We start from the raw sequence: 25,308 nt of genomic DNA on the forward strand, positions 1-25,308 counted from the left end.
GTACTCTTCATTTTTTTTTTTTACAATATTCAGTGATGCAAAACATAAGCATTCCAATTACTCCCATTTCTTGCTTACGACCAACCGGTGCTGGTTTTTACTTGCTCAAACAGCGCAGCTTTCTGTATGGCTTCCGTGCACATTTGTTTGATTGGTCTAAGATTCCTGGCTTCACTTTTATTCTTATGGCTTTAAGTTTGATAACCCTGACCCCGTTTGCACTACGGATGAGTTTTTCAACCGAGGCGCCCTTTTACACCCACCTTCCAAAATTAGCATTTTAATTAATTAAAAAAACATTTCATATGTTGTCAAATGTATTGTAGCTAAGCAGAGGCTAACTTAACTGAATGGCTTACCCAGATTATTATGAAACCATGTGTGACCTTACCCAATCACATGGAAAGGTGATGCTGTATCTTAGTCACCTGTTTTTATGTAAACTTTTATATATTTACTTTTATATTTTATAAATGTTCGACAAAAGACTAAATAATTCTGGCAATATCGGGAATTAATCCCATAAATTATTACGTCGTATAAACTTTAAAATTGGAAAAAACGCCAAGACAGCTCACAAGCAAATGCTACTTAGAAAAAACAACGTTATTGCAACACACCCATCAGTGGTTAACGCACTGAACTATGAACCTAGTAACCGATTCCCAGCCATCGCTAACATAATTGGGGAATAATACCAGAAGCGGTCCGATATTACTAACTGGCACTAGCCTATGTTGTGAAGAATAGTAAGCCACTTCTCAATGGCCTTCATACGAAAGTGAACTAAGATTTGTAAATTATTACTACTTAAGCTGATGGGTGTATCCAACAAATACAGTTTGGACGAACAGTACATTTATTTTTCTGGATTTCCTAATCATATGGGTTAAGAATAGCAAAGCAATACGCCGATTTATGTCACCCCCTTTTGACGTTGCTTCACAAATACGTCGTCACGTTATTATTGAACACCGCCAGCCGATTTGCGCCACCTTGACCCACACAAGCGTCGCCTCTCAGCCTTCGCTTCCACCTACGTGCATGCAATCGCTTTCATTTGCGACATTTCAAAATGCGTCGTCGCACCTTTCCGCAACGCAGCAGCAACGTAAACCGAGGTGGTGTATTCACCGTACACGCCAAAAACAGAGAGAGGAAAGCGCCTTCATCTTCGTAGCCTTTGCCAATAAATATTCAAACACGCTTCATTCATTTCCGAACGCGAACTGCTATACATACTCGGGGGTAAAGAAGCAAACACTGATGACTGTTGCTCGTGTTCATCGAGAATGAGCGCGTTGATCGAAACTAAAATATATTCATGCTTATAAACAGCAGGAGGGGCCTTTGCAGGTTTCGGGAAGAAGCTATTTCAATAGTGGATGGGCAATTTCAAAAATTCAATAATCATTGCCTCGTGCACAGTCACTGTATATTTGGGAGAAAAAAAAATCTGAACAGAAAAACACATGCAATGTTAAGCCTGCTTTAAAATAAAATCCGAACTAAAAAGAAGATTGCACTGCTGACATTTGCAAAGTCACTTGCCAGAATAGATGTAAACAGCACAAAGCTCTTGATGAAGTGTATTTATTCACATTTAGAACATAAGACACTGAAAGGTTAACAGTATTAGAACAAGACTCATAGATTAAGGGATAGTTTTTTTTATTCCAACAGAAGGCCTCACGCGGCACACTTAGATGTGGTTAAACACAGCCGTGTTATCAACGACTCAAATTTGCTGCAGTGACATCTGTTTAACGTGACCTAAATTCACTCAGTGTCAGCAGTGAGGGGGGAAGAGGAACGCGCTCATTTTGCATTAACTCCAAGGCAGATGCTCGTCAGACTCATTAAGTAAAAGCCGCGGGCAATCACAAGTTGCTGGAAACCATTATTCTGACCACAGCACTCTGCAGGGTCACACAGCTTAGAGCAATCACGAATGGTGTCACACACCAGCACACATCAATGTGCCCCTGTGATGGCCAAACGAGTGATGAAGAAGAGGCATTAAGCAATGGTCAGTTATTTAGCCAGCGTTTCAGCCTAAGTAGGAGCACCGTCTGTAACTAGCTGCTCAATTTCACAACAGACATTAGCAACGCAACTGTATTTAATTGTGGTTGGGGTTTACATCAAGAGGAAATATTTGGGAATCCTTATAAACCCCTCGAGAGAAATTTACTCAAAAGAAATGGGTATACCATATATGTAAAGCATTAATTCAATACTGATTATACTTGCTTCAGTAAATATGGTAATTATAAGTTGCATTTGGCTTGTCTTACGGGAATGTTTTCTAATGCTATTGGGAAAATAGGGCATTGATACATTTACTCAGTAATTTAAAGCTTCACCACCACAACCGTGATGGAACATACCTTTTCCTTGCTAGAAAGATCTTGGAATCCGAAGCGTGTGCAAGGAAACAGCTGATGGAACCCCTAAATGTCCATTCATGAGACTGGCTCACTTATTGACAAATGTCAAATACTGGTCTCCAAAATGTTACTGTATAACCTTGAAGCTACACTATATAACTTTAAAACTGTAACTTATTAGTAGAGCCCAACACTTTCAGGGGCTTCTCACAATTTCCAGCTTCTAAACATGAGGACGGACGGCAAATATGCCCGATAAGTATCATGAGCAAAAGCAAAACAATTACATAAACTGGCATCGTATAGAAATATTATTCCAATGTTGTAGAGGAGCAGCCGCATTCTCTCCTGCACTCAACAGAAAGTGGTAACACTGAGAAAGGTGAACCAGACCAGAAACGAGCAACTGATTCGCAACGCACATGCCGCCTCCCCGCTCAAACAGAAACACAACTGCTCCATATCCCGAGAGCATTTCCAACACTTGTGTATGGACACAATTCGTGCGAATGTATTAATTATATTAAATATCGTACAGCCATCATTTCACGTGCAACACAAGGACGTAGTGAGCAAGAGCAGTGAACATTTAGGAGCGCACTCGCTGCAAATGAGAACTGCATTATAAAGTGGCCCACACATTTGATACGATTTCCTAATCTAGAGAGTATTAAAAACTAAAGGTTGCTTTGTAGCATGTTAAGCCGAATATATATACACACAAACGCATTTTCCACACTCGATTCTCTATGCACTGAAATGCAGAAATCCTGCTCGGAAAGTTGGAACGTTCTAGAAAGCTCAATTTAACCTCAGAAGTCCGACGAGTCCGCGTGACGTTTCAGTAATTCATAAACATACCTCTGACAAAACTCTCTTCTCTTGGGTTTCCTTTTATTAAAAATAAATGACCCAATAAAAATAAAAACAGCCTCCACAACTTGCCGGGTGCGTTCGCTAAACTGGCAGCAATCCTGCTGGAGAAAATCTGCAAATCCCCTTTTTGCACACACACGACGTGGCGCTGCGTGGGGGCAGGCTGGTCAAGGAAGGAACGAGAAGGGCTGGTGCAAGAGCACGTGTCCAAATAACCCAGCGCAGCGACATTGCTCAATTTGCGCAGCGACGACCAACACGCAGACACACGAGACCACTTGGCGGAACGCGAAGCTCACGGCCCAAGGCTGGCACGGATCCCAGCAGCTACTGCCTGCCGCAGCCAAGCAAAGGGATGCAGTGGCAAGAGAGAGAGCGCTCTCGAATGACTGGGCTACCCACCTCCACGTACAGCAGCATGCTCCGAGACAGACAGCTGATTATTTTAACCGAGACGGCGTTGCCACGCGAGCTTAGACTGAAAGGCACGGCGACCGCTCGTCAGCCAATGCCGCAGCATTGGGCGGAACCAGCATGCCTTGGGTGCTTCCTGTGCCTTTCAAGTCAATGTTTGACCCACTTTTCACAATAAAGGTCCCTTCAAGCCCGAGGTGACTTTGCTACTGTGCTGCGCCCCATCACCGCAGCAATATAAATATATATCACACTTAACAGATTGTAAGGTTAACATGTGGAAATAAAATCGGGAAAATGCATTCGCATCTCTGCTTTGAGCAACCAATTACACAGCATTCAGAAAGCTCGTGGTATTGTAATGCTTAAAATGGGGTTTTGCTTTTCTTTCCTGGACTTCGTTTCCAGAGAAAGAGGCAAATGGTTGCTTGTTCTTCAAAGGCTGTGCTTTTGTTTTGAAGTCCATAGGCACCTGACAGAACAGTCATGCATTGCTGAAGAGGGATCCCTTTTGCCAAGTCAGCCACTATTAGTCAATTATTAAACTTCGTTTCAATGCCAGCTTTGAGCAATAACGAACAAAGGTTATAACTATCTTCACCAGGCAAACAAAATAGGTTTAAAGCTATACTTTAACTACACTTTCACCACAGATTTCGAATAACGTACTGCTTCATTTAATGCAGCGACGTCTGTGGCTTGTGCTATGTATGTTTTACAAAATGTGCGTGATGGTGAAAAGGATAATTGTAGTATGAAAAATAATTGTCATGCACCTGGGGGGGAAAACGTAAAAATGTTGACGGAATACATTACTTTTCAAATATACCGGATTTTAATCACAGTTAAATAATTCTTAAACATGGCACCTTTGTTCACACATGACAGAGTTTATGAAGGTCATTTACAAATAATATAAAGTAAACAGAACCTCTCCATGCCTTTGCAATGTGAGAGCCAACCTCATCATATCTGAATCCTGCTCGTGTCAATGTGTTCTCTAATCCAGCGGTCCCCAACCTTTTTGGCACCAGGGACCGGTTTCGTGGAGGACAATTTTTTCACGGACCGGGGCAGGGGGGGGGGGAGTTCATCATTGGGTCTTTCCCCCTTTTCAAATAAGCTCTCCAGCGACGTGTTTTTTTTACTCATTGTGGCTACTAGGGGTTAGCTTGTGGGCTTACCAAAACTGTGACAAGTGCTCAGTGCGGGAAAGAAGCGCGGACGGAAGCGGTAAATAAAATAATGGGCGGGCCACGTGCGGACTCACCACTCACCTCCCCTGCTGTGCGGCCCGGTTCCAAACAGGCCGCGGACCGATACCGGTCAGTGGCCAGGGGGTTGGGGACCCCTGCTCTAATCGATTGTACATCACTTCGAGAGGAATTCGCGACATTGAGTTTAAACCTACTCACTCTCCTCGACGCCCTCGAAAGTAACATTAAATGTTCACGATTGAGGGTCATTAATTACATCAAGAATGAACCGTCTTGTTTGTGGATTCTCATTTATTAGTTTTCATCGTATTTGTTCTGCCTGTATTGACCGTCTTATGTATACTATCTAATAATTCACACTGTCACGGTTGTACCATAGTGCGCTCCATTGGCTTAGGGGAACATTTTTACATTTTTGCAAAAACCGAAAACTTTCGGATGAAAGTAGAGCCCCACTCGTCAGAGTCAAGCCTCTCCCGGCTCAACAAATCCCATGGCCACCCCCCACGAGATGCCTGGACAGACCAGTAACAGTCTCCCGTTCTACTCCGCCCACGTTAACAGGTTACGATTCCTGCGTAAGCTTGTTGAACCTTGGTGACCCCTGCTTGTTCACCATGGCGACTGCCGTGATGTCACAGCATACGAGGATATCTTTCCCTGTCACGAGTGCCTTTGTGGCATTCCAATGCAAACTCAAACGGCCGAGTTCGAGGCCTTTGACATCGTAAAGAACCTCGAGTAGAATCCTGACCCCCTCCACTTGTCCATAGGTACCTTCCTTATGGGCCCTACAACTACAAGCCTTGAAATGTCTGCTTGCAAGCCAACCACCACACCGCCCCCCCCCCCCCATGAACAAATCCAGAGGGGACTGAGACTCTCCGCAAAAACCTGTCGCAGGGGCGCCGATAAACTCTAGGTCGTTGCCCTGATGGGAAGATCTGGAGCACCCATCCGGCTGCCGAGAACGGGGGGGAGCCTTGTCCTCCCAAATTGAAGGAGCCAGACTGAGAGGCCTCGTCACCTCCGCTGTTGGGAATCAAGCCTCTCTTCTGTACTCTACCCCCTCAGCTTTACCGGGCTTCCAAGAAGAGCCACTATACCGGAAGGTCTGACTTGCGCCAGCCACTTCTGATAACCACGGTTTCCACCACCCCGTAAAGAATAGGGATGCAGCCGGAAGGACGTTCCCCTACATTCCATCCTCTCAACATGGTTCCATAGAAAGGTTTCCCCTTGTTCACGGCCCTGTTACTGCACATCGAGAAGGACGACTAATGGGTCCCTGTCACCGACGGCTTGTGAAGCAGGACGTGGTTTTCCATGGTTCCATCAAACAAGGGCAACCCCATAAGAGTCTCATCCTGGTCCTCCATAAAGGTGCAGAACCTCTTTTAATATCCCTAAGGCTCTAACTCTTACCTGGTTTCCCCCCACTCGTGGTGAACCAAATCCAGCATACGCTGGTCCAGCGGCATGCCTGTTGCCTTCGATAACGGGGGGGGGGTGGGGGGGGGCGGGGCTTGTTAAACACGCGAGCAGTTTCTTGCCGTTGTCTGGCCCTGCCTCGGTGGAGAGATCTGGGGCCACCGTGTGAAGCACCGCCTCGGCTCCCTCTCGTCCCCGCTGAGGAATTGTTGCGCAAATGGCTCGTCCTCTCAAAAACTGGAGTCGTGCAGACTGTAGCCACCTTATCTGGATATCAGCTGTACCCCCTCCCCCCATGCCGCCGAAGCGCAATTATTTGCTGGATAGTGAATTTTATCGCCGTTTCACACAAATGGTGCAACTTCCACCGAATCCTTCTAGAAGCTCCACTTACGTAGACAGATTGTGTCACCTATCGAACCCGCATCACACTGCCTCCTCCCATTCTGGGAATTTCAGCCCTCAGGCAGATGCTCCTCTGAAGAGGGCATAGGATGATGTCCTGTGGTAGTTCCCCGCATCTGGCCCTCTCCTTCATGGATGAGTTGTACTCTATGTGGGACGTCCTGATGATGTGGTATTTTCTCGACTCCCCACTGCCATTGGTTGCTTGTCCAACACGTCCACTGCCTAAGACCAGCAACCACATGGGCTCAAGGCCGGGGCTGTTGGGTCAGAGGGGGGGGGTCCAGGACAGCTAGGGCTGCCTCTAAACTTTTTCTGCACTACGTTCCGCCCCCTGACGTGAAATGCTAATAGTTGCGAATACCATTGGTCAGCAACATTGACAATGAAAAAATTCCTACAATCGCTGGGCTGGGAGATGACCATAATCTGGATATAGAAGATAAAATCCATACTTGCAGAGCTTTAAATATTATCCCCTTATGTGTGTGGGTTATTTTTTAGGAACTCCAGTTTTCTCCCACATGCAAAAACACTTATGAAAGAAACAATCCCAATGCAAGGAAAGTACAAGATTCACCGAGGCTTACCTGTACATAAAGACTGCGTAGATGGGGACAAAGGCTGTGCCACGTGTTCAAGCTTGCCAAAATTGGCACGTTAAACTCCTCATTAGGTTGCATATACCTGTTCCATTACAGGGCTCGCACACATTCACCACAGACCATGTCGGCCATCTCCAATACGGCTTATTTTAACTGTATGAAACTATCAATCTTGCTTTTGTTAAATTGGCTGCACCTAATATACGATTGAGAAAATTAAGCAAATACTGTATATTATTTTCAGGCATGCTTTAGTTGCATATATAACCCATAATTGAAGGTTATTTAGATCAATTTATTCGCTCAACCTTAACAACGTATGAACGCAACAGATATAATATTCAAATAAAATCACTCAATTATAAAAAGTGTTACAATAAATGTGAACTCTTTTATTGGAATGCACCTGTAATCCAGCATTTAAGGCTAAGGTTGGTGGATCACATTGAATTGTGGAACTCCCAAATCCTTTAGCTGCAAGGTAGCTGTAAGACAGTACAGGGACTACTCTACTTACAAACAAATTAGGTTACAGAGGTCTGTTCAGAAGTCTATTTGTTCGTAAGTGCAACTTTACTCATGACGATTCCAAACATGTTGTACGGCATGTACATTAAACATGGGGAATGCCTTTAAAAGTTGTATAATCTCCTGTAGATGCCACTGGTTCTTCATGTTCTGCAGATGTAGATGCCACCACCGCCATCTATTGCGCGGCGGTTGAACTTACGACTCAATCCGAACAGGCAACTGGACATACGGAGAGGTTTGTTCGTATCTCTGAAAGTTCGTAAGTCGAATGTGCGTAAGTAGAGGAGTCCCTGGACTGCAATGGTTCGTGAAGCCATCTGTGTGGATCTTCCAAGGTCATCCCCCACATATCCGTAGGTTCTCTCGGTATTCTAGTTATTCCTTCCAGGCAACACTCTTAAAACGGAACTGGCAAAAAAAGCAACACTATACATGATTTTCCTGAAAAAAATGTTATGGAGGCTCAGTGAGGCTTTGTTGGATGAATTTTACATTATCAAATGTATCACACCAACTGTATAACTGAAATATTCAGCACAACCATGCAATATATCATAAAATATATTTCAAGATATCGATATCACCAAAATTCAACAAAATATTCAACTCTGCAGTCTACTATACAGTAAAAAAAACCACTTTAAACATGACTTGTCCCAGTGTGCTCAAAATACATTTAACACAAGATTTCCATATGTATAACGAATGCTGAACACGAATCAAATCTAAACACTGTCAGACAACAGATAATCTTACGTAAAATTAATAGAAATCATTCAGGTTAGATTTTCATGTACGTGTAGAGGTGTGACGGGAGGGGGGACACGCGGTTGTAGGGCAGTGGTTACAACCACGTCCACTACGGACCACCCTGGGGGGCTGTAGGGGATGCTGGGATCCCTCCCAGCCCCACCCCTGAGTGAGGAACTGTATAAAAGGTGGGACCCGGGGTACTGGAGGGCAGTTCGACTCAGGCAAGATGAAGCACCAGTGAGGAAAGTAGCTCGACTAGCTAGACCCTGGAACTCCTTTGGCCCGCTGTTCTTTTGAGGGCCGGGCAAAGCAAGCCAGGGTGCGACCCCAGAGCCGCGAGGCCCGATGTCCTTTTAAGGGCTGGTGGTCGTGACCTACGCCGAAGCTGGGCTAGGTCAGATAGCCTCGGGAGATAGGGCCAGGTTGGAGGGAACCAGGGAGTTAGCGTAGGCTTGAGCACGGGGACCGTTCCCTATGTAGAGTACGGGTGGAGAGGCCGTTACCTCTCCAAGTATTAGATTCGTAACTGTGATCGAAGTGTTGATCATAAATACGTGTTGCCTCTACGAACAGTCTCCGACGTCATTAAGGCCACTACATATGCATATGTATTCATGTATTTAATGTATGCATTCATGTTATACAAAAAACTACGACATTTCGATCATTTATGTTGTGATCGAAATGTCGTAATTTTTTGTACTGTTATTTCTTTGTACCTATCTACGTGACTTTACCGAAAGACCCAAAGAATATGAATTCCTGCAGTCATGAAAGCTTTAAGTCAAGATTTATATTCATGTTAATGCTCCCATTTACATATATATGCTTGTACGGAATTTTTGTTCTCCTGTAACGGAGTTGTTTTTGCCATAATTTCGATGAGGTTGTTTTTGCTCAGTTTAATTTACTTAATTGTAGTACTATATTTTTACAACATGTTTTATATAGTACTTTTTTTACATTTTCATTTCAGTGACCCAGGTCATTTTGGCAAAAGATTATATCCTTGCCTCTTTCGTTGTCACCAAGTTAAATAAAACAGAACTAACTCAACTCCTTCTGCAATTTCACCATGCGATAAATACCTTCAATATCAACGATATCACACAATGGTTGAAAGGGCAGCGACAAAACACTGCTGAGGGAAATGCAAATCGTAACGCGACCATGCATGACAAACAGCAAGCATTTTAAGTAGACGAGCTATACGAAGCGCTGCAATCGTTTAGCCGCGTGTATGGGTTAACATTTAAAACTCGACTAATTGCCTGATGATCAATAGTTGTAGCTGACAACAAGCCCATATGGCCATCACAGATTTTGTAGAATGCCCACGTCAGGAATTACCACATGTAATGAAATTACTGATCAATATTTTTGCACGTGTAAACCTGCAATAATTACTATGGTTACACCAAGCATCATAACTGGATAGAGAGAAATGGGTCTAAAAGTTTGTTTCATTATAATTACACTTCTGCTGTATGGCTAAATTATAATGTGAAAAGGCATAACTGAATTATACTTTATACAAAGCATTCACAAATACCAAACTTACAAAGAGAAATGTCACTTAAGGCAATACTGATTTATTAGGATGTATCTGCAGACTAATCCGCAAGTACATCAGCTTAAACATATGCCATATATAAATAGCCAACCTCATGAATAGAATGTTTAGATACTCATATTTTCAGACACTTTGTAATTTTATATTATCAGGTGGAACATTAATCTTATAAGGGACATATATTTCCCCTTGTATGTCTTCATGAGATTTCACTTTGAATGTAGATAAAAGGTATATAGAATAGCCCTCCACAGCACCACTAGATGGAAAACCTTCCTTTTTCAGACGCTTATCTCCACTGCCCACACGTACAATATTAATATCGTAGTATATTTATGGCATTATTCATGAAAATTATATTATAAAAAGCTACATAATTTGTAACACGCACAAGTTTTGCACAGGGTGCGAGAAACCAGACACAGGAATGTAAGCCAGCTCTGGAGCCAACAATTGCCCAAGCTTTGTGGTCCTATATTGAAATGTTTGGCTAATAACCATGAATTATTGTTATACATCTGGAAGTAAACCGCAGTGTTACAGGGGAGTAACACTCAATCCCTGTAAAGAGGAATATCCGTTCACTTGCTGTATTGCAATCCTAAAATCTGTCTCATCCACCAAGCTTCACCTCTAAAGTGCTAGATTTCAGGTATGTGCATCCAGCACCTGGCTGGTGGGTCTACACATTCAAAACGAGACATGAAACAAATAAAAAACAATTAAGCTTTTGGACAATGTGAGATGACGAAGAAGCATGCCTACCTGCATCTTTTCCACGAACATCTGGTTTCAATGTCATGAGCTGGCTATAGAAGAAGTTTATCCTACTTCAAAGTATGTGGCATTGTGGTATGAACTAAACACAATGCGCTTATTAATTATTTACTTTTAAATATAAAACGATATTGTTTTATATTTGTATTATTTTATTGTTTCCCTTCTACGTGACTTTACGAAAAGAACCAAGAATATGAATCCCGGCAGTCACGAAAGCTTTAAATCAAAATATTTACTTTTAAGTTAGTACAATAATTGATCATTATTGGTAAACAATCTTTTAAAGTTAATTTTGAACTTAAATTAGCAAAATGCCCGCACAATGACCATTGAAGACCCTTTTTGTGAATGTTAAATCCTACTACTGTGGTACACATGTACATCCACATTGCCTCCATGCACACAGGTCACTATTTAAAATGAGACAATGGTCTGCCGAGTTCTCCCTGGTCAAAACAAGGTTCGGCAATCCCACTACAGAGTGACTACTTTTATCTGTCATAATGTGGGGGCAGTAATAATTATGGAAACGACTAATAAATATAAAATATAATTATGCTTAGCCTTGGTAGACTATGAAAAGGCGAGTGACTCATTATTTATACATTTGTAGTGAGTTCAACTAAGTCACAGACGTACTCTTTGGTGGCAACACATTAATTAATACCAACACAAAGGGGTAACTGCCCCTTAACCAGATAATAAGCTATGATGGTGGACCACCAGGCTAACTACACCAATTACACCGTAACTAGCTACAACGGAACGGACCACAGCTCGTTTCCAGGTCCACGTGTTGCAGAGTCTGTAGGGCATAGAACATAGGTTTCTTCAGGATGAACAACAGGAGCTGATCCCTCTCGGGGAACCGGCTTATATTCTCTGTGGCGTGGCTGGCTCCGTCCTTAGCCACAACCACCTTATAGAACCCTCGAGCAGGATCTCGACCCTGACACGTGACTACCCCTAGCCCCCACCTGGAGGCCCTGTGTAGATTTTACCGGTCACGTGTGCTTCAGGGTCAACCAGAGTGCCATGGCCCTTAGTAATCCCATGGTCGACACGCTCACACCCTATCCTGTAGGGGTCGGCACTGCACGCAGAGCGTGGTGCCATCCAGCACTGCCAGTCAGCGCTCATCGAGCCCATCTCGGGCCGGTACTGCACCCACATACACGTGGTGCCCGTGATGTCGCTACATCGCACGCAGTGCCTCTCTAGGGCCGGCATTACACAGTGACATCCGCGATGTCACTACATATTCATGCAGTCATCCTAGTGTGGTCAACCCAGGCCTAAATGCAAACATATTTGTAATGTGTTAAAAAATATTCATAAGAATTAAAGAGCTATACAGAGACTACATTAAGTAAAATAATCGCTGGGTAGGTAAAGGTGCAGTGGGTGCTAAGAATCACTGGGAATTAACAGAACACCTATAGATTTAGCAATTCTTACATAATACATGTGGACACTGCAGAATCAAACCTTTTACAACTGGAAACAGCAATGACAGCACTCAATGTAGATAGTTGGACTGAGTCAAATATAATTCCATACATTTAAAGAGTGCAACCTTTTATACCACATGTGAGATTATTTTTTTCTCCAGAAATCCAACATAGTTTTAGGATTGAAGAGTGCTTCCGATAAAGTTTCCTAGCTAAAATTGAGGCTGTAATACCATGACAAGTTGAATAGCTCATTCATGTTTTATACCTTCAAACCGAGTGCCCTGATACTTCTCCACTATCAGGGGACATGACAAGCTCCTGAGCTAAAAAAATATTTAGACATTCCATATGCTTTCCTTTCAATTGCCATATATTGTCCTGTCTTTCATCTTGTCCAAATGTGTTGCATTTATGTCCTGTATCTTCTCACATTCCAACTTCCTTCAAGTAGTGCCTATCAAGCCATGTACTCACAATGTTACAAAAAAATCTTTAGCCTTAACCTTGTTTCATACATTCACCTTCTTGCACCAGCACTTCCATATCAGACTTTCTCTGTCGAGCTAATAATTTCCATCCATTGTCAACATTTTCACTTTCCTGAAAATAACTGGAGTAGGCTTCAGAGGTAGTTGATAACATCTCTGCATGAATCAATGGGGGTTAATGTAGTGGATGGAGACTCAGGGCAGGAATTGGGGGAAGAGTACTGTGACAAACGTGCTCACTATCCCCACAATTGTTCAGTATTCATGGAGCAAGTGTAGGAGGTGATGAAGGCTATCAAGATTGGAAGTCAATCAATTATAGCGGTTAAATAGGCTGATCGCAAAATACTGGTGGCCTTTTGTGAAAAGAATCTCCAGAAGCTGGTGGAGAGTTTCAACAAGGCGGTCGATGAATATGAAATGGGAATAAGTGTAAAAAACCACAGCTATGAAAGATCTCAATGCATGGAAGGAGGAGGGTTATATCACTGTAAACACAAGTTAACTGTATCAAGTGGAACGCTTCGGCTACCTACAACGTATTTTGACATTAAGAAAATATTGTCATAGGGTAAACAGCTTACAGTAAAAAATAGAGTACTTTTGAAAAAAAAAAGAATCCACAGGATGTTGCAGAAGATTGTAAAGATATGCAGAGTTTTATGCAGCTGGGACATGAAACCTATAGAAGATATCAGAAGACATAAGATAGTTTTATCTTATGCAATCCTAAATTATGTAATCGCACATTTTGAAGAGCTCAAAAGGTTAAATATAGAAATGCCTTTGACCAAAGCACACCACTCATCATCACAATGAAAATTAAACAAGTATTTCAATCCACAAAAGCAGTCCTAAAGTGTCAAGCCACTGCTCTTTAAAAGTTCCTTTCATATTGCAAAAGCATAAAAAAGCCAAGCCACACATGGCATTTGCCCCCCTCTCCAACACCTCTAATGCCACCCACATTCCCTTCTCAAATCGCTTCTCCTCTCAAGCATTGATTCACATCGTCAGCCGCTGCTCCTGCATTCTGCCGAATGCTGGCAGTGGGTCACACACCAGGAATACCTACCGTTCCACCACGGCATGGACTGCAGTAGAAGTGGCGCCAATACGCTGCGTTGCGCAAGAGTTTGCACAAAGTACATTGCACATGAGCTGGATTTCCCTAAAACTAGTTCGGTTCAACAATCTAGCCATTTTTTGTGAGCTCAAAAACATAAGCATCACGGGCACCACCTGGGCTGTGATGTCACGTCGGTTCTTAAAATAGGCCTGTCTGTTGATCGCAGCAATAGAAAATGTGCCAAGTACACACACAATAAACTTTGTTTCACACATGTATTTGAAAAATATGCAAATACCATTATGATTATGTAAACTATCAAATAAAATAAGTAATAGTCAAGTGGTTGCCTTTACCACTGAACAGCACTTCCACAGACACTTGCCGTTTTCAGTGGTTCTGATGATGCCATCTGGGTTCAGGATTCAGCCAAACACATGTTTCAAGAAGGGCCATTGCCCAAAATTCCATCTATTAGGGTTTTATCTTTTAGGGCAATGTTATTTAATGTGCCGAGCTTGTTATTTGTGCTTATGCACCATTGCCAATTCAGTTTCACCAATACAAAAACAAATTATTTGTTAGTAATAGGTTTTTACCATTTTATCTGTGGTTATTGCAAACATGATCCCTTGTATAAAGGTGTCGGTTTTGGTGCCAGATAAAAGGGTAAAAACCGATTACTATATCTTGCTACTGGCAAAGGTTTCATAATGTAAATGCTTACCCCGAGCTCTCAATACTCTGATAGTGCGCTATTTTTGAGTTGTATGCCTTTTGGCGTCTTCTGGTCCAACACCAGTGGACACTAGGCTCAAAGAAAAGCCGTCTCGGGTGTGGACCAATCAATTTCAAGGACAGTGCATATCATTATCAGAGTTGTCTCTTTTTGTTTGCATTTTGACTGCTCGTGTTGTGGTTATTGCAAACATGATGCCTTGTATAAAGGTGTCAGTTTTGGTGCCAGATAAAAGGGTAAAAACCTATTAGTATATCTTGCTACTGGCAAAGGAGGTCTCATAATGTAAATTATTTGTTGGTTGGCATGTGCGTGCAAAAATACAATTACTTACATCCAGACTCTGAACTACAGTGCTTCTGCGAGTTAATTAAATTACACATTTCTATCAGTTGGCTACTGCACAAAGTGGGAACATGTGTGGATACAATGCACACGAGTTGATGTGAAATGTATCGCTGTGTAGAGGGCATGTATTTTGCACCAGTGAGCGTGATTGACCAAACCACCCAAAATGCGCCCAATCTCATCACATCGGAAGCCAAGCAAATTTGGGCCTGGCTAGATCTAAAATGGGTACCACCATGCGTAACTATTATTATAGGCTGAGAGACTGTGGTGGGCAGCAGAGGGCAGTATAAAGCAAATTCAATTGTTGTGCTGTACGTCTATGCTGTTGCATCTATGCTCCTTGCTTTTTCTAACCCACACAAGCTAGTTCAATTAATTCTAGTCAAATTACCCACACGGCATGGGGAGGGGCCCTCATCCACCAGGGTATTGACATAAGGCTGTTTCATATGCATGTGCGTGTACACTGACAAATGTACGAGGTCCAAAATGGTTCGTGCACATGCTCCTCGTGCGCATTTGTTTCTTGCCACAGCAATGCAAGCGAGTTAGGTGGCTAAACCCACCCCCCCAATGCACTTTGCCCTCTGTGAACAAATACTAACATAGCGACAGCTACTGGCCTCACACTGTCAACCTTGGGGGGCCCCTCAAAGGGTAGAAGCCCAACTTTTTCTGCCTTAAAAGCTTGGCGGCAGATACCACGTCGCACAGACAGGGGCCTTTCCTTAGTGCGCCATACAATTGTGCACGCTATTCAGTGTAATAAAAAAAAGTTGAACAGCCTGTTAAGAGGAAGACAAACCATGTTGTGCAAAATTTCATACAGAACCAGTAGCCACTGCTTCCTATAAAGTATTTCAACACTTCAGCCACACAGGATGCATCATTAGAGTGTGTCAGTTTTACTATGCAAGTCATATGTAAACTTTACAAATTATCGTTAGCACATAACTTCTTATATAACGCAACTCAACTTTTACAGGCAAAACTGGCATTGATCTTGGCTAGAAACAAAGAAAAATGCAATACATTTTTTTAAACAAAAAGACGCACTCTCCTCTTGCTTTGGCACTGCAGTCCAGTTCAGCCGGATATTTCAAGCTTTAGAATTTACGTGACAATGTGTGCTTCAGCACAGGCAAACTTGTAAGGACTTGCCAGGACAGGCAAGAGAACCCCACATTGGAGCATGGTTTAACTTGTCTCTTTGTATAGAACATGCTGGCTAAAAATCTGCACAGTAAAGCAAAAGTGTTAATACAGTGTCTCAATATAAGGAGTCTACACAATCAACCAACACTTTCCACTAATAACTCAAAATAACAGCATAAGCAATCATTATAGGAAGTGTAAAAGGTGTCCTTAGAAAGGTTTAAAGATCTCAATGTTACAATTTATTGACTGTTCACACATTATAGAAGATGAGTTAACCTTTATTGAGAAAGTGCGTAAAAAAATATTTGTACATTTTGTGCAATCCCAGCTTGCCAGAGCAAATGTACAGGAAATTCCCACGCAAATTTCACTTCTGGGTTTATTTAAAGCGTGCATCTAAATACGTGGCATGATGAAACAAAATGACATCATCTTCTTTGGTTCTTTCGGTAAAGTCACGTAGAATGAGAATAAAATAATAAATTGATCAAGTAAAATAACACAATAATATTCTCACGACGTTTCGGCCACAACACAAGCGGCCTTCATCAGGTGAAGGGACGAGACTGTCTGGAGGACAGCGCTGGAGTGTTGTCCTCCAGACAGTCTCGTCCCTTCACCTGATGAAGGCCGCTTGTGTTGTGGCCGAAACGTCGTGAGAATATTATTGTGTTATTTTATTTTATCAATTTATTATTTTATTCTCATTCTACGTGACTTTACCGAAAGAACCAAAGAAGATGAATCCTTGCAGTCACGAAAGCTTTAAATCGAAAAATAAAATGACATCAATCAACACAAACAGCGGAATAAGCGGCATGGGCAAGAGGCGGGCACCACACATGGGACGGCATAATTGCAGCAGGGGTTGGGGGGGCCCATACCGGAGATTGCCTTCCTCGCTGGGTATCGGCCACGACCGGAGATTCGCTTTCTCGGTCCGAAGTCATGAGCCGCCTCTGTCCTCCCGGTGCACCGATGTACACTCCTGAGGCCCACGGAACAGGTCGTTGGCAACTGGGTGGGCAGTGCACAAAGAGCAGCCAGCAGTCATGGCACGGAACATCAGTTGACAGATAGGTAGACGAAACAAGCTGCCAGCCAAGCCACTCGTGGTAGCGGTGACCCATTCAATATAGGACTCTCTACCAAATGGGATAAACACCTTAGTTTGGCTCATAAATGCAGACTAATTTCACTTCATTATAATGAACCTAAAAACATTCATTAAAAATGCCATGCATACCACAGACAATATACACAATGGCGAGTGACGATTAAAATATAAATTGACTTCAACCAAGCTGTAGTTAAATTTTGATTTAAAGCTTTCGTGACTGCAGGGATTCATATTCTTGGTTCTTTCGGTAAAGTCACGTATAAGGGAAACAATAAAACAATAAAAATATAACAAAATAACTTATTTTATAAAAATATAAAAAATATCTTTTATATTATTTTATTGTTTCCCTTATACGCGACTTTACCGAAAGAACCAAGAATACAAGCTGTAGTTGACAAATGAGGAATTATTTGCAGCCTTAAGATGCATGCGATTTTTTTTTACATTTGACAGTGGATACTCATTGTACTAAACAGCGATACAAATCAATTGTTATAATAAAACAACATGTTGAGACACCAACTGCCATAATTCTATCGGCCTACAATCAAACATGGCATCGCACTTGCAAGCTGCCACCATTCTGTGCCGATGGGCACGAAAGCCACAATTTCTACCAAACCAACCCACAGCTACTGTCCGCCCATATTTGATAATAATCCCGAGCACCTATCTTACAAACAGGGAAATTAACATGCTGGGCAGCTTGTGGTCAGAATAACTCTTTGTGAGGCGTGGCTAATTTGATAGCAGCCTCTAAAAATGTTTAACTTGCCGCTCACCATCAGCGTGTGTATAATGCGAGATAGCCAGCCAGACTAATGAATACAAATGAATGCTGCGCTAATGATTTGAATAGTGAATGCTCAACTGGAAACATAGCATCTATTGTACGCTTTAATCATGAGCTTGCACAAGCACAAAACAGCCAGCCATGGAAATAACATGTCTGGACACATTACACTCAATGCAATATACGGTGTGGAACCTGGAATTAATAAAGCCTATTATCTAATACATATACAAAAGTCAAGGATTTTACGATACAACCATTACAATAGAGCACCGCGTGATTTGTTTATGTATAATTGGATTATTAACTGCTATATATAAAATTAGTGTACAATTACCAACGCATTGCATATATGCATGCGCCTGTTTATACTTTACTGTATGTAAAAGCATGCTAATATAATTACGGACAAATACTGGCTTGTCACTCGGGCCTTAAAACTTCTAGCAACTTCAAACCCACGTATCTATAGTCACAAAAGTGTTCAATTTGCACGTGTGATTTCTTCACATTAGAGCCGCGATAATAATCTTCATCTAATATTCATTGGCAAATCCTTTACAACACTCTCCCGTTTCAACATGCCACAGCAAGAAAGAATTAACTAAACAACGGGTCAGCACTCAGCACTAATATATTTCAGTGCTGACTGCTAGCATCCTGCAGGACTAGAGTTTAGTGTTACTTGTTCAAACACACAATCAGGAGATGTATCAAAGCCACAAAACAGTCAAATCAAATTCATCCACGATTAACCTTTTTTCGTGAAAGATTAATTACATTTAAATAAAGTCATTTTCTAAAAATAAATCGACAGCGGAAACGCATACACTTGATTTGCAAGGAAAGCAGGGACATCCAAACAAATTAAACTGTGGGCCACTGTGGATAACTGTTGATGTCACAATGAAAACTAGCTTAGACCAACGTATGGATTATCATGCCTCATCTTTTCTCCAAAGATGAAATATTTGTTTATTACTGTCCCTACAGTGCAATGGAAGTTTGACTCTACAAACAATAGCCTCGTCAACAAATGCGCTACCACCAAACTGTACAGCAATTTACGCCTCAGCATCATGACATCATGGGAGTTTAACAGCCACAAGAGCTCATCAATTTTTTTTAAGTTTCATAACATGGTTAGTAGCTTGACGAAGCAATTTAACGGCACAACAGCTCAGTTTTCTTACGTTTACTCCAGTGACCCTTTCAAACCGGGTTAAAAGATTTCCCCAGAACTGACCTGCTATTGTGCGAGAATGTGAGCGCATGTGCGGCACGTTACGCGATGGACCAAAAAGTATTGGTGCGGAGCAACACATTTGATCACGCAAACATATAGTTTACGATTCAGTGATAAGATTTTGCTGAATTTGGTTGCTTGGTAGGACGAAAGGACGATCGATGACCAAATTGCCCAGAATGTACCTGGATTTTATGTCCGAAGCTAAGAAGGCTTGACCCTGGATAGTGCTTGGATGGGCAGCCACCACACAAACATGTGCTTTAGGTTACTACTGCCAGGGCTACGTTGTCAATTGCAGACAATACATTGCTGTACTGCACTATGCTCTCAACAGCTACGCTCCCCATATTTACCAACCAGTACTGCCTAGCGTGGTGAATTATGGTCAAATAACCCCAAAATCCACATGGTATGAGGGGGCCTTCATCCAGTAGTATATCGCTCATGGCTGATGATGGTTATTTGGTAAAATATTCACTCGATAAGTTTTCAATTTTGAAAAGACTCCAACAAGCCAGATTTAAAATTGGATACAGTTTGGCCTAGTGGTGATGTTACCTGAAAATGGTAAAAATTGGTACATTTAGTAAACCAGTCAACTCTACAGGGCAAATTAAATAACACGAGATGCACATGACGCACAAGAAGCTACAATGTTGGACAACAAGTCATTTTATATGTACAGCCACATGGACGAATGTGGACCATATGTAATGTGTATGTGCATCTGCTCATGCAAGAGACATTGAGCGCATTAAGAGTGCTAACGTGCAAATCCAGCTATTTGTGTCTCGGCCTACTGAATCCACACTGCACACATGTCATTGTGCGTGTGAAGTTTGAACAGGTGTCATTTCCTCACATTAAAGATGGACCAGACATCTTGTGAATAGGGAACACTTTCCAGGTGTATGTTTGCATGCAATAAAGTCGACTGTATTGATCATACCATGAGCGCTGCTGGTTAATGTATACCTACCTCATGTATATTCAGCCTCGAAAAAGAAGTTTAATTTATGCCTTGAGAGATACGCAATCTTGCTTGATCAACACTAAACAAGGTCATTGGGGGCATTGTATTAATTTTGGAAGCAAAGTAGTAACACCTGGTTTTTTTTGGTTTAAGAGTTACATGCAAGTGTAATTTGACATTACAATAAAATAACGAAGAAAATCAGCCAGACTATCAGTACGTCTTGACACCATTTCTAGACTTGACACAATAACCTCAATCACTCTGCAGCAATCATACTTTTTCTTAAATAGTCGAGCACATATTAGATCAATTTATACCGAGGACAATTTGCACCTCCCCAGAGATTAAAAAAAAATATCACTTACCATGTGGTAATAGTGAAAAAAATATCTCTAATAAAACGTTATATATGAAGGTGTGTACTTGAAACGTGTTGGCATATTCCCATCAATCCGCCTTCATAAGGCATTAAAATATCACCGAATATTTTGAGGCAACAGCAGATCGCTTGAAAACATTGCTATGCTTCACACTTCACAACACATTAACGTTGAGCAGAAGACTATTTTCTAATGTTACGTGAATTTGCAATCTCGTATGCAAAGCTGCAAAACAAAACAGTTACAATCCATCTGTCTCATCACAAGTTGCGTATGCATCTTCTTGGTTCTTTCGGTAAAGTCACGCAGAATGAGAATAAAACAATAAAAACAAAAGACAATAAAAATTCTCACGACGTTTCGGCCACAACACAAGCAGCCCTCTTCAGGTGAATTTTTATTGTCTTATTGTTTTATTCTCATTCTGCGTGACTTTACCGAAATAACCAAGTTGCGTATGCATTTTAAATGCTGTGCATTAGTATATTTTTAAGCTTGTTTTCGTCACAAGTGATCATAAAATGTTTACATCATTTATCCCCGACAATAAAAGGAGCTAATGGATGTTACACGATAGACAGTGATATCGCTTCGCATACGAACACCCTTGGTTAATGTTCATTGCCACATGTTTTTATTTAACATAATTATAAGCCAAAGGCAATAACTCAGTCACTTCCTACTTAATTTAGCTTTAACGCAGCATTTATTCACTTCCACTATAGTATACTGGAAGATCTGTTTGTAGACCTATAAAGCATCTACGTGACGTTAGATTCAAATGTTAATTAGAAATCTGGGCACATTAAATACAATTATTAAAATATCCCAAGGCTGTCTGCCAAGGCTCTTAAACATTTCATAACATCAGTGCGTACTGTACATAAAAACAGCCACCCCAATGGGTTTTCTTCCAAGATGCTGATCTTAATAACCCCCTTTCAATCACAATGTAAAGCGAAAGTGTGTTTACACACTTTGCCAATGCTCTGACTCATCGCAATACTACTACATAGCGAACAGTCATTATCATAGTAATAACATAAGCTAATGCATGCGAATTATCCACTCGCTCAACATAAATTACAACTTCACTTACATGAGCACGCGTCAACGCGAAATAATATTTTCTTCATTTAAACCCATTGCATAAATCATAACGAGGGTTTTGTTAACACAACCACACCGCAAGGTTTGCTTTTATATGCGCACACACTGTATAAGCGCCAGCGTCTTAAACAAATAGCATTTAACCGCTCGAGTCTAATGCACGTGAACATATGGTTAATCTGAAGGGTCCACTTGCGCACCTCCGAGGCAAATGCATCATCGGTGGCCACGGCTGTAAAGCCAACGAGTTAGTTAAATGCCGCTTAAACCCTTAATGATGATGAAGACAAATACATCGCTATTATTTTGTAGATACACGACTTGGAGCTGCGACCTCGATATCCGCGACACGAGTTTGGAGCGCTCCGTTAAATCTCTGCGATTACGTCAACGCATTTAAGTATTAAACGTATTCCAGTGACGCCGCCAGATCGCCATAATGACAAGTTATTTTGTTCTCATTAGCATTGCTTTAAACTCGTTTGCGATATCCCCCAGGACACGCAGCATTGGATTCGCATATACAAGACACGTGATATTAATAGGTTGTTTGAATAGTTTTAATTTAAAAAAAAACCACCTCAACACGATCCTGTTAAGGGGCAATCTCGTCGTTTACAGTACGTATTTATAAATCCTTGCCGACTTAAAAATTGGATGGAGGGGTGACGGTGGTCGCTACCACAACGCGATACGAACCAATGCGCACGAGTTTGATTCCCGGTCGCGGCTAACGTCATGCCCAAGCGTTGCTTTAACAAGCACACAAAGACCAGCGAACTAAGGTTTGGTGAACCCTTTCCTCACCTCCCTTCACCCCATGACCGACGCACCAACATTGTCAATAAATTCTAGATTTGAAGCTTTAATTTAAAAAAAAACCGTGACAAAAAGACCGCGCCGAAAACCACCCCGGGCTGGCTTCGTCTTCTCCCCGCGTCACGCGACTCCTAAGTCCGGCGAGAGAATCTATCCGAGGCCGGCCCCTCACACCGACTCCGCAAATAGTCTAGGCCGCGCCGCACGAGCCCCAAAAACAGCAACAAAAAAACCACACGAAACCTCGTCGCGAAATGTAGCTACGGAACAAACCACCATCTGCAGCCTCGTAGTTTTAACCACAACCAATTACAATCGAAACGTTAAAATGTTATCCTTCAAAACACGCCTAGGCGGCCGACGCCATGGCGGCAGACCAAGCGACTCACCTTTTAATCGGTGGGCGACGTCTCCTCCGATGTTTACCTTCGCTCTCTCGCCTTTCTTCTTTTTTTGGCGCTCACCGTAAAACAACAAAAAAAATAAGAAATATATAACGTTTCAACGATGGTAATGTTATTGTTTTTTTAATATTCCGAATGCGAAAACGGCGGTACGGTTACAGTTAGTAGCCGCGCGTAAAGGCAAATGAAAAACCTCTCCACCACCGCCGTTTCGGAGGGGGGTGGGTGTGTGTGGTTGTTTTTCTCTCCTCTCTCTCTCTCGCTCTCTTTACACTTTCCGCCGAGGGTCGCGCCGGACGGCCCCACTCTGTTTATCTCTGAGAGCGCACCGCGACGTGGGGGGCGGGGCCGCCGGAGGGGAGGGCGGGGTTATTGAGAATCATGGGGGCGGGCCTCGACCAGGGGGAAGGACGGAGGGGGGCGTGACCCCCTCCCCCTCCCGCCCTACGCGTTTATTAATCTCGGAGCGCGCACGCCACAACGTGGTTGTGGGGGGAAAGGGGCGGGGTGATGGGAAATGGGGGCGGGGATCTCCTCGGGGGGGGGGGGAGTTGGGGGCTGGGACCGCTTGTGATTGGAGGAGAGGTCGCCATAAGGGGGGACGGGTAGAGGCGAGTCGCGAGACGAAGGGGGCGGGTGTGGAGGGTGTGGGGAGGGTGTGCGGAGCGTGGTTTGAGGGCATGCGCCCCCGTCCTCCTCCACGCACGAACTCGCGCTCTTGATTGGTCGCTGGTGGCCTGGGGCACGCGCCTCCTCCTCTCGTCTCTTCTCATTGGTTGCGGGAAAATTCGCTCGCGATTCGGCTCGCGCGCTCGTGGCTTGAGACCGTGGCGCTTGAGGGTGTTGCCGACAGAAGGAATGCGGATACGCATACACGTGTGTCGTAAAGCGTGCTCCATGTGCGTGGTGTGTGTACAGTGGCTCATTGCTCGCTTCACAGCACTAGCCCCAAAGAGTATGTTAAGGCTATAAGGGGAGTCTTATACCGCACAGAGGTGATTTTGCTGTACATAATGTAGACGAAAATTAAAAATTATACAATCTTTTCTGATTTATATGTGAATATATTATATTAACATTGTGGATTAATCATGTAAAAATGTGGCATGGAGAAAATAACAAGTGTGTTGAAACATGTTCATGTTCAAATCTAGAATGTTCATGCTGAATACAGCGTCTACACTACAGTATACTGTATTAGAGTAGTGTATATCAGTCATCACCCCACTGCTGTTTGAAGCCTTTGCCATCTCACAGTTCTGTGATGCAAGTACTGTATACGCGGACATTGACTTAAAATACATAGTGGATTTGGTCAGCACACGTCGCTGGAAGGGGTGATGAGGCAGTGGTTGAGCCAAATGATAGTGACAGCCAGAGTAGATAGACGCCCGAGAGGACGCCCGCTGTATTACAGTTATATACAATCAGCTGTGCCGATTTAACAATTATCCAATGTTCAATTGCATGACGATTCAGTTATCTGCCTCAATCTCAGCTTGGTTGTCCCAGGTGATAAAACACGTGACCTTCAGTGCGGATAAGGACAATCCGTTGGAGTTGATCTGTCGTTTAATTTGAAAACACCCTCTGCATACCCTTTTAATCGAGATGTTCCATTTCAAGGGATTTTTTTCCAGATGTAATTTGATTGAAAGTGCCGTATATTTACTTGCGTCCAAAATCCAATGGCCACCTTACTCAAATGCTGATGCCTTCTCGATGTCTTCTGGTCCCCGTGTCTCTACGCCATTGTCCCCGTCCTGCTCTCCATCACCCTGGGGCGCTATGGCGACGAGACGCTAAATCCCTCGCCCGGTATGCAGGAGGTCGTGGGCTCGATCCTGACCCTGATGTCTGGTATATTTGTAGTTTGCATGTTCTCTCTCCCCGTGATCGCGTGGATTTTTCTCCGGATATCCGTTTCCCCCCCCCCCCTCATTTAGAAACGTGCGTTTAGAGTGTTTGCTATACATTTCCACGTGACAGCTCAACAAAGTGGCTTCAGATTTTTGACCAGGTCGCTTCTGAAAAAATAACTATATAGCTCAGTGGGCCTTAGCTGCTAAAATAGATTAGTTCATAGTTTTAGTTTGTGGATCACACGCAACTTTTCAAAGCTCCATTCCATAAGGGTAAGTTGGTCAATTGATGGCAATAACTTCCATGTAGAGCATTTCACTGGCTGAGGTGACCCCACGGATGTCTCTGTTCCTATCA

The 25,308-nt window shown here is 42.7% G+C and overlaps 1 protein-coding gene across 5 annotated transcripts in view; it reads right to left on the reverse strand.

Annotated features, from left to right (window-relative positions):
• Nucleotides 1–23,443, reverse strand: part of LOC116948683 (la-related protein 4-like) — a 60,800-nt gene extending 37,357 nt beyond the window's left edge. For 2 of the 5 annotated variants that reach the window (XM_032965624.2, XM_032965623.2), the window contains exons 1-2: nt 23,074–23,443; nt 17,119–17,251 (exon numbers count right to left, since the gene is read on the reverse strand). In XM_032965624.2, coding sequence (XP_032821515.1) covers nt 17,119–17,184 — 66 coding nt within the window. In that variant the 5' untranslated portion in view covers nt 17,185–17,251; nt 23,074–23,443. The other 3 variants (XM_032965625.2, XM_032965626.2, XM_032965627.2) reach the window with 3 other exon arrangements.
• Nucleotides 23,444–25,308: the final 1,865 nt, after the last annotated feature.

Source organism: Petromyzon marinus, chromosome 34 (genome assembly GCF_048934315.1).
Source record: "Petromyzon marinus isolate PM22_M1 ecotype Great Lakes invasive population chromosome 34, UKy_Petmar_22M1.pri1.0, whole genome shotgun sequence".
NCBI lineage: Eukaryota > Metazoa > Chordata > Hyperoartia > Petromyzontiformes > Petromyzontidae > Petromyzon > Petromyzon marinus.